This window comes from Humulus lupulus, chromosome 5, assembly GCF_963169125.1.
Source record: "Humulus lupulus chromosome 5, drHumLupu1.1, whole genome shotgun sequence".
Lineage (NCBI taxonomy): Eukaryota > Viridiplantae > Streptophyta > Magnoliopsida > Rosales > Cannabaceae > Humulus > Humulus lupulus.
The window spans coordinates 4,946,211-4,956,449 of NC_084797.1; the positions used below are offsets into that span (position 1 = coordinate 4,946,211).

General features: G+C 32.2%; 2 protein-coding genes across 4 annotated transcripts; both read right to left on the reverse strand.

Annotated features, from left to right (window-relative positions):
* Window positions 1–2,463: 2,463 nt before the first annotated feature.
* Window positions 2,464–3,653, reverse strand: LOC133777890 (protein ACCELERATED CELL DEATH 6-like). Its single transcript, XM_062217643.1, has 2 exons — window positions 3,129–3,653; window positions 2,464–2,928 (listed from the first exon to the last, which is right to left on the reverse strand). Exons 1-2 carry the CDS (start codon window positions 3,651–3,653, stop codon window positions 2,464–2,466), a joined length of 990 nt encoding a protein of 329 aa, XP_062073627.1.
* Window positions 3,654–4,020: 367 nt separating this feature from the next.
* Window positions 4,021–9,620, reverse strand: LOC133834252 (protein ACCELERATED CELL DEATH 6-like). Of its 3 annotated transcripts, none has more exons than XM_062263800.1 (5): window positions 9,074–9,620; window positions 8,869–8,962; window positions 6,236–7,584; window positions 5,141–5,679; window positions 4,021–5,058 (listed from the first exon to the last, which is right to left on the reverse strand). In XM_062263800.1, exons 4-5 carry the CDS (start codon window positions 5,666–5,668, stop codon window positions 4,507–4,509), a joined length of 1,080 nt encoding a protein of 359 aa, XP_062119784.1. In that variant the 5' UTR covers window positions 5,669–5,679; window positions 6,236–7,584; window positions 8,869–8,962; window positions 9,074–9,620; the 3' UTR covers window positions 4,021–4,506. The 3 variants fall into 3 exon arrangements, with proteins under 3 accessions (XP_062119784.1, XP_062119783.1, XP_062119785.1); XM_062263799.1 differs by having other exon boundaries at window positions 6,236–7,594; XM_062263801.1 differs by lacking the exon at window positions 6,236–7,584.
* Between the last annotated feature and the right edge of the window lie 619 nt (window positions 9,621–10,239).

The window sequence follows — 10,239 nt, forward strand, 5'->3', positions numbered from 1 at the left end:
CACACACATAAATACTAACAAGTCATGTTGATCGGACATGAAATGTAATCTGTCTTGCCTGCGCTGTACTCACACTCGGCATTCCCACGGTGGTACCTAGTCTAGCCTGTGCTGTACTCATACTCGGTCGTTGCCTTGAGACATCGTTGCCCTGCCTGTGCTATACTCACACTCAGCAGTTTCGTGGTGGCATCCGATTATCCCGAGTTATACACACCCAAGATAATTCCTGCAAGTGTTATACCCACACAAGCAGCTAGATTCTAGTAGCACGCATACTCTATCATCTAAGCATGTCTACTAACTAAAATCCCTAGCACTATCCTCATGCTAGCCAATCTAATGCAATAATTCAGGTCACACAATAATTACATAATTAAACAATAAGAAAACAAGGTTGTACGCATAACGTACACCCTGTGCGGAGATGTCCACTCTTCTTACCTTAAGCAGTGAATTATCCGCTAATGTGTCCCGAACTACTTGCTGTGTCACATCGATGACCGCTGGCTCCTAGACGTCCAATTACATAGCAACAATTCATGAAAAATAAAAATGGGCGTTAGGGTTTTATTTCAAAACCCTAATTATTGAAATAATTTAACTATGCAATTTTAACATGCATGACATGTAAATTAAAACTATTTTCCTCAAAGGTTCAAACCATCATGTCACATGCACAAACAATGATGTTTCTAATGTATAGCATGAATTCATATAAATACTTTTTATGTGAAAATGACCAAAATACCCTTTAATATCATAATTACATCAAAGACTCGATAATTTTCTAAAAATTATCATATGACAACAAAATTTAATAAACAACTTTTCCAAAACCCTAAATAATCAGCAAAGGCTCATATAAGACCAGAAAAATAATTTTTAACATTTATAAATTATTTTTTCTCAATTTCCCAAATAATTTAAAATAATTATACAGCCAGCCCAAAGTTCAAACTAATCATATACAAAACTGCTCAAAAAGAAAAAAAATAAACTTATAAAAATTATTTTAAAATTTTCTGGGCAAAATAACTATTTTTCTTAATTGATAAAATAGAAAAACCAACTAATTCAAGAAAAATGCATAAACGATTTAAAAATGAAATCTAACTGTACAGACTAGTTTCTATACCCTACAGTAACACACACAAATTATCTAGGGTTCAGAACAGTAACATTAATATATTTCATATTTAAAATATAGAATAAGCCAAATAAATCATGAAAATTATATAAATGATAAAAATTAGAAATAAAATTACAAAGAGCCTTAGAATCTAATTTTAAATATATAAGATAATTCTCAGAATTTTAAGTATACTTTAAATCATTTTTCTACATTTATTTTCTTAAATCACATATTTAAAAGCAAATAATTGACCAAAATTATCAAATACGATCAAAAATTTAATCTAAGCATACAAAACAATTCTAAATCATACAGAGATTATTCAAATAAACTCATATTTTTCTGAACAATAAGAATATTTTTCATAATTAATCTCTATTTAAAATTAAATAAATCATAGTAATTCAAAGAAAAATTAGAAAAATAGCAAACCACTTGGAAAGTGCTCTAAAATTAATGTACTAATTTTTAGGATTAAAAAAACAAAGAAAAAACCTCCATAAATACCCAGATCAGGTTCGCTGGAGCCTCACCGGAATCTTCTTCTTCTCTGTCGCTGGCGAGATTCTAACTCCTCTTTCTACTTGTTTTTGACACTCCAAACCGGTTGGAATTTGTTCCCAAAGATCCCAGCACCTCAAATAACCCTTGAAGCTCAAGAAAACTGACCCATGATGGTCGGATCGTGCTTATCTTCCCCGTCGCCAGTGTACCGCAAAAAATGGTGGTCAAAATACAAAATTTTGTTTTAGAGCTTTTTGATCCGTTTCTTCACGTCCAAAATACTTCTTAGGGTCAGTCTAAACTTTCTAAACACTTCAAATAAATTTTTTTATCAACCATTTTGATTGTTGTCTAGTCAATTTATAAATTGCTTTTAACTTTAGCTAAGGTGGTTGGAATTTTTTGAAATCTACCCAATTTTATCAATCATTAAAGATAAATAGCCACATTTTTTATTTAATAATTAATGATCACAATTAAATGCACTACATTGGCAAAACAACCATCTCATTGTAGCTACTGACAAAAGAGAGTTAACCCGTTTGAGATTTGAATGCTGCTACACCAGAACGCGTAAAGTTTCATCTTGCTCTTAAATAAATATACATATGTAAACCTATAGAGCAATCGATCATCAATGGATGCCAAAAAATATATAATTTTTCCTCTAGTTAACATGTTATTCAATTCACACAAGTCATTATATATTAAATCAAGCAAATTTGAAAAAATTTCAACATTAGCAAAATAAAATTAAAATGTTGAGTTTACTCTTATATATTTATGACTTGCACAAGTTATATATATATATATATAAATTATTCCTAAATTATTCTCTCGTCAACCTCCCAGAATGATATGCAAAGGCCGAAAATCCATCCAATAAAAAGAACGGGGATGACGAGGACAGTAGAAAGTGACAACGTTGCGGATGTACCAGTGACAAATGCCAGCATCATGAAGGCTAGGGCCCAGATTGTTAATCTCATGCAGAGCTTGTAGTTCTTCAATTTGGCGTCACCATGTTCTCCTTCTACATATGTTATATTAAGAAGGATGTTAAAAAAAAAAACCGATAAAGCAGAGGGCAACAAGGCCATTGTGTTTGTTATGATGAAGAACTGGAATACTACGCTATTCCTCAGTGCAGCACTCCCTGATTCTTTTCGATGTCCAACCTCTTCGGTTATGTAACCTCCTGGCATCGAAATTCCAGCTGCAAATGTCACTGTTGCAATCGACGTAGAAGTAACTAGACTAGATTCTTTAAATCTTTTAATGAGTTCCTTCTGCATATTATTAATCTTCTCGCGATTGACTTCGAGTTCTAGGACATATTTTCCCGCAGAAGGATGTATGGAGTATTTATTGAAGAGTTCCAACATTCTTCCGTGTTATATGTATATGTATATACATATATAGTGATCAGTTTACAATAAGATATAACATAGCTAGACAAAACTCAAATTATAGAAATTTAATTAATTACCTCGCGTATTGGGAATTGAAGCATATACACATCTCGAATATTGTTGTTTTGGTTGTTGAGTGACATCCTATTCACTTGGGGATGAGACAACAAAGCTTTTAGAACAAGCAGATTCCATGAGGAAGTGGCAGCCATATGAAGCAAGGGGGTATTTCCATCCTTATCTTTTATATTTAAAATTAATGATGATGCATGTTCTAAGATGAATTTTACGTTGGAGAGATATGTAGTCGTCACAGCATGGTGTAGAACATTTCTGCCTTCATCATCAACTTCTTCGTAGCTATCTGGACAACTTGTCAGAATTTCCTTCATTATCTTATGATCATAATACTCATTGTAAGCTGCAATGTGAAGAGCTGTCATGCCTTTCTTATGTTTGATGTATGCACTACTTTCATTATTTTTTAGCAACATTTTTGTAATCTCCACCACATTTTTGCGATTCATAGCAACATAGTGCAGTGGAATACAACCATCATCATCTGCTTGTTTTGTCAGAAAATCTACTTTGTCCAAAAGCATTTTTGTTATTCCTGAAGAATTTAAGTAAATTATCTATAACATTATTAACAACAGTAATAATAATAGTAAATATTTTAGAAGAAATTATATATTTACAAAAATATATGTAATAAGATTAATATATATAATAAGAACTTGTCCACCTCGAATCTGGCTGAACTCATTCTTGCTCTGTTTCTTGATCAACCAAGATGGTCACCAAGTAGTTCTTGAATCCTCTAATGCAACTTGTGCATCTGATACCACTTGTTGTAAAAACAACAACAAAAGAACTAGCATAAAACAGAGAATAACAAATCAGATTTGAACCAAAACAACACAAACAATTATTTGGTTCGGATCACAATGTAATCCTACATCCAAGGGGTAGAACAACCTAAAAAATGGCTGAGAACTTTATTCAGTAAGCTTGAGATCAGAACAAGAGTTTACACCAAGAAGCCTTGCTTCAAATTACAAAGAGAGCTCACACAATGAAAGATCAAGATCAGATACACTTGAACTCTTTACAACCCTCCAATCTCACTCAATTTCTAACTCTTAACCAATATCCCAACAGACCAAGGTTCTCAAGTATTTATAGCTAATTCCCTTAACAGAACTAACTAACTAAACATAACAATAAAACTGAAAGAAAAAGAACCCAAACACCACAATAACATTTAGTTAAAGTGGATGAACTAACACATAATAACATTTATATATTGTAATAATATTTAAATAATTAAAATAAATTTATTAATAATAAATTTAAAATTTTGAGTTTACTCTTATATATTTATCACTTGCACAAGTTATGACTAGAAGATATATGAGTATATATATGAAAATTATTCCTAAATTATACACTCTCTTATTCATGCATTATTATGTAGAATGTGATAACGAAGAAAAGCGATCCAATAAAACAAGTGGTGATGGCAAGGGGAGCAGAAAGTGACAACACTGCGTATGTACCAGTGACAAATGCTATCATCATTAAGGCCAGGGCATAGATGGTTAAGCTCATGCAAAACTTATAGTAATTCCACTTCCTGTGATCATTTACTCCTTCTACAAATGTTATATTAAGAAAGATGTTCAAAAAAACAGATGTAGCAGAGAGCAACATGGCCATTGTGTTTGTTATGATGAAGGCCTGAAATGCTGTGTTGTTCCTCAGTACAGCACTCCCTTGTTGTCGATGTCCAACCTCGTCGCTTATGTAACCTCCTGGCATCGTAAATCCAGCTGCAAATGTCACTGTCGCAATCAATGTAGAAGTAACTAGACTAGATTCTTTAATTTTTGTAATGATTTCCTTCTGCATATAATTAATGTTCTTGCGATTGAGTTCGAGTTCTAGGATATGTATTCCCACAGAAGGCTCTATGAAGTATTTATTGAAGAGATCCAGCATTCTTACCTGTTATATATATAGTGATCAATTTACAATAAGATATAACACAGCTAGATAAAAGTCAAACTATAGAAATTTAAATAATTACCTCATATTGTTTGAATTGAATCATATACTCATCTCGAATATTGTTGTTTTGTTTGTTGAGTGACATCCTATTCACTTTGGGATGAGACAACAAAGCTTTTAGAATGGGTAGATTCCATGAGGAAGTGGCAGCCATATGAAGCAATGGGGTATTTCCTTCCTTATCTTTTCTATTTAAAATTAATGATGATGCGTGTTCTAAGATGAAGTTTACGTTGGAGAGATATGTAGTCGACACAGCATGGTGTAGAACATTTCTGCCTTCATTGTCAACTTCTTCGTAGCTATCTGGACAACTTGTCAGAATTTCCTTCATTATCTTATCACCATAACACTCATTGTAAGCTGCAATGTGAAGCGCTGTCATGCCTTTCTTATTTTTGATGTATGCACTACTTTCATTATTTTCTAGCAACATTTTTGTCATCTCCACCACATTTGATGAGCCGAAGAAAGCAACATAGTGCAGTGGAATACAACCACCATCATCTGCTTGTTTTGTCAGATAATCTACTTTGTCCAAAAGCATTTTTGTTATTCCTGAAGAATTTAAGTAAATTATCTACAACATTATTCACAACAACAACAATTATAATAATGATGAAATAGAGAAATAGAGTCTATTTATTGGTAGAAGATGGATGTTATACTTTCATGATTATCAATGTATTTATAATATTATTATATTATTTAATTATATGAATATATATATATATATAAGTTAGAGTAAATAATAATAAAAAAACAATATGATTTTTTTTAAAATATATAAATAATAAAAATTAGGATTATGTATTAAATATTATTGTAATAATGATATTTTATAATATTTTTATTATATTAATATAATTATTAAATATCTATAGTATATCATATTTTTTAATTAGTTTTAAGAGTATATTCTATTAAATATATGTAAGATTTTGTTAAAGTTGACAGGGAAAAAAATCGTTAAAGCAAGAATAAGTTAAAAATGTAATTTATATATATATATATATAAAAAGATATAAAGATACACATATAATCAAAATTCATTTTAAGTGTACCCTAAAGAAATAACAAATTAGAAAGAAAAAAAAAAGTAGTTAATTATTACCTATATTTGTAGAAGCTGCATGCAGTGCAGTTCTGCCCTTAGGGCCACCGGTAGCTAGTGACTAGGAGTGTACACGGTTTGGTTTGGTGCGGTTTAGAAGAATTTTTAAACCAAACCGCTCATGCGGTTTTTTCAAAATGAAAAACCAAACCAAACCATTAAAATTAAAAAACCAAACCAAACCAAACCATAAATAAACCGTTTTGTGCGGTTTGGTTTGGTTTTAACCATATAACCAAATTTTTAAAATTTAAAACTTTTTTATTATAAAATAATTAACTAAATAATTGTATTTAAATAATAATAATTTTAGCTTTACTTTTAAGACCATAAAAGTCTACAAGAAGCTTATTGTCTTTGTTGTTATAAGTTTAAGTATTTTGAATCATTTTATAGAAGTGAGAAAAAGAAATGTTTACTTTCTAAACCATGTGGGACTTTACATTTTTTTTTACTTTTAGAAACTTGTGCATCTATTAAATACTACTAAAAACATATCATAAACAATTAAATTATTTGGTTTGGATGGTTTGGTACACTTTATATTAACTTAAGTGTAGGGGTTCAATCCTTTGAACTATCATTTCTAAAGATTATTTTTTTAGAAAAAATTATGGTCCGGTCCGGTTTAATTGGTTTTAAAAAATTAGAAACCGTGACCAAACCATTAAAGTTGAGCGGTCCGGTTAAACCGAACCATCAAAAAACGGTTTCATTGGTTACGGTTTTTTGCGGTTTGGTTCCAAACCGCGGTTTGCGGTTTATCTGAACACCCCTACTAGTGACGAACAATTACTTAGTATTACATTAACCAAATCTTGGTGTTGGCACTAGACGACAATGTAGAGTGGAGTCTCGCTTGCTTTATTAGTCGAATACGAGAAATCAGGGTCTTCTCTCGTCAATATCTGCACAACCTCAAGATGCCCGAATTGCGCAGCCTCATGCAACGCAGTGTCCTCTTCCTCATTCTTCATCCTTATCATTGTTTGGACACCAGAGATGCCCTCTTCATGGTCCTGTGGTTAGGACAATTTTGCACGTTCAATTAGAAAATCAACAATCCGGTGATGGCCGTACCTTGCTGCCATGAGTAAGGGAGTCTCTTCTCTTGCATTAGTTTGCATCAACAATGTTGGACACAAGTCCAGGATCCCTTCCACGAAGGTTGTTTGATTAGTGGCTCTTGAAGTAGTGATGATATGGACATGGAGCACTGTATTTCTTTCTGGGGTCAATAATAGTTGGAGTTCACTGACCTTTTCCCTAAAGACTTCAGTTTCACCATCAGTTGCAGCTTGGAATAGCTTGCGATCCATGCAAATGCGCTCACTATGGATGTTTGTTTTCTGAGAATCACTAGTTGTCAAAGGGCTCATGAGAAGCAACAGAAGAAGAAGCCATTGCATATTAAATTTATATGTTATTGTAATAATGTTCATTGTATGCATACATATAATGCCACGACCCAAGCCCTATGCCATGACAGATTTGTAATATCCATAACTTGGCTGGTCAAAGGTCAAACTTTGACCCTTGTTGTAAAATAGTCTTTATAAACGATCATTTAGTTTATATTAAATAGTATTATAATTATAAATCAAAATAATGAAATAGCTTCTATAACTATATATAAAAATATTAATGTTAAAAGCGTGATCATTTATCATTATACATAGAACAATAATATCCCCACAGTTATGTAGTCACAAAATAATTAAATTTAATAAGTCATAAACACCTAAAATAATACTTAGCATCCACCATTCCTTATTCCTAACAATTACATAACTAATTCAGATATACCGGTTCCAAATCAAATATACATATATAATGTTTAAAAGATAAAATAATGACACTAAATAGAACTAGGCTAAACGCATTTGCTCAATCAATAATTCACCTTATCCTCATTCGCGTCACTAGGCTCCTAGAATGGGAGACACATAGGGGGTGAGCTTATAAAGCCCGGTAGGAAAACAACTAATAATATAGGACCCAAAAGTTTAATAAAACTCTTGCTTAGTTGGCTTTGAAACCAAAACATATATCATGATGTATAAACCAAAATAGAGAGAAACCACAAATAATCATAAGAGCATAGCTACAAGTACACATCACACCGTCCAATAAATCCCTAGTTCCCGTTACCCACCATAGAAAAACCAACATCTTAAACCGGGTAGTTGGACCTGATAACCACCACAAGGGGAGGCTTAGAGCACTTCTTGTATATAGATGCTATGTCTTTATACCTACAGGTGAGTGGACACCTGATCTACTTATGATGACACAGAGACTAGGTCGTGAAACAACATGCACAAATCAAGATCACTATGGCTCTCATCGGCATAACCAAATGCAAGTAAACATGAAAAGAAATAAATGCATTCCCTTTATATTTTAGAAAATTGGGCAGCATAACAGCTGCATTTGAATAAAACCAAAAAATCATAACCTACATAAATAAGTGAATAAAAATATATTTGACACTCAGTGCCCTCAAAACAGATCAGGAAACATGCAGATTAAGTTTTTAATTTTTCAAACATTTTATAAATATAAAAATTGGAATATGTTTAATGCAATTCAATACGAGTAAAATAAGTCTATTAGTCAAGTTGAGTTCCTACCTCCTTAGAATTTTCAATCCGAGCCAAAAGCGACGATGCTAAGCTTAACGATGATCCTAAAATGTTTTAGTCCAATTTTAATATCACGATTTTCCTACATGCACCAAACAAGCAAACAATTATCATCATTGTATTCCTTATTCAAAATCATGTCCAACGATATATAATATGACTATATTTTAAATTTCAAGTTCTGGAACCTCACCCAAGCAGTGCACAATAGCAGTTGGTGGAGGTAGTGAGCGGTGTATCGAAAACATCAATGAAGGTAGGCGTGGCATATATCAAAATGACCACATCAGCGAGTAGATCACATTCATGTGAACCATCGTTCCAAAAAGTGTTCAGACTCGCCGGAACGTTGCCGGAAAGTAGCGGAGATACCCAAAATCTCGCTGGAGAAAAACGACGAGTTGACCGGAATGACTTAGTGGGTTTTGTTCCTCTCTCCACGCTGTTTCCAAAGGTACCAACCACTCATCGAGGGGTATTCGGAGTTGGCCGGAAAACACAGTCAAAGTTGACGGACAAAAACTTTGACGGACTATTCCAAATAGTTGACAGCGAGTTAGGCAGCGCCGGTTGGTGGTTGAGGTTGTCGGAGTAAGATGAATTAAATGATTTTCCACGTGTCAAAAATAGTGGTTGCTGGAGGTTGGATCTGTGTGGTGGTGGTGTGTGGCCGTGGAGAGAAGAGAGAAAGAAGATAAGAGAAAGAGAAGAGAGAGAGAGAGAGAGTAGACGGGGAAAGAGAAAGAAAAAGATAAAAAAAAAAAGAGAAGAAATAATTATTTGACTCTTTTGACTTAAAGTGGGTCCCACCCGTAAAAAGATATTATTTAAATTAAATTTTGTTTTTTTTTAAGTCTGAGTCTTTACATATAAGCTCCTGCATATTAATTATATATTCATTTATTCAAGAATTAAAAAGTCTTTACATTTTTACAGAATATTTTTATGGCGTTAAAAATAATTTTATATACCCTTTACGTTATGATATTCATTTTCCAAATTTAGTTTATTTTATTGGATTCTTTTTCCCGTTTTACCACTTTATAATTAATTACTTATGCATAAGCCAACTAAATATCTTCACATGATTTTATAGCATAAGCCTATTTCTTAATATACACCATTTCTAATTTATTAGGTATTCAAAGAAACTAGATTATTCCATTTAAGAAACTAAAATTTTAACCAATATTATAGCAGCTAATAATGCTAGAAGAAAATATGGATGTGAGTGTGAAACATATTGAGATTTTATTATTGGCTTCAATTCTCAAGGGGCAATTTTTTTTATTTAATATATTGTTATTAATAATTGTGTTTTATGTTATATATCATATATATGACACTTCAAAAAGATGT

Coding starts and splice junctions, on each gene's coding strand:
- LOC133777890 (XM_062217643.1), bottom strand. CDS start 3,653: ATGCTTTTGGACAAAGTAGATTTTCTGACAAAACAAGCAGATGATGAT. Junction 2,929..3,128: donor TTCAATTCCCAATACGCGAG/GTAATTAATTAA, acceptor AATAATATGCAG/AAGGAACTCATTAAAAGATT.
- LOC133834252 (XM_062263801.1), bottom strand. CDS start 5,668: ATGCTTTTGGACAAAGTAGATTATCTGACAAAACAAGCAGATGATGGT. Junction 5,059..5,140: donor TTCAATTCAAACAATATGAG/GTAATTATTTAA, acceptor TATATATAACAG/GTAAGAATGCTGGATCTCTT.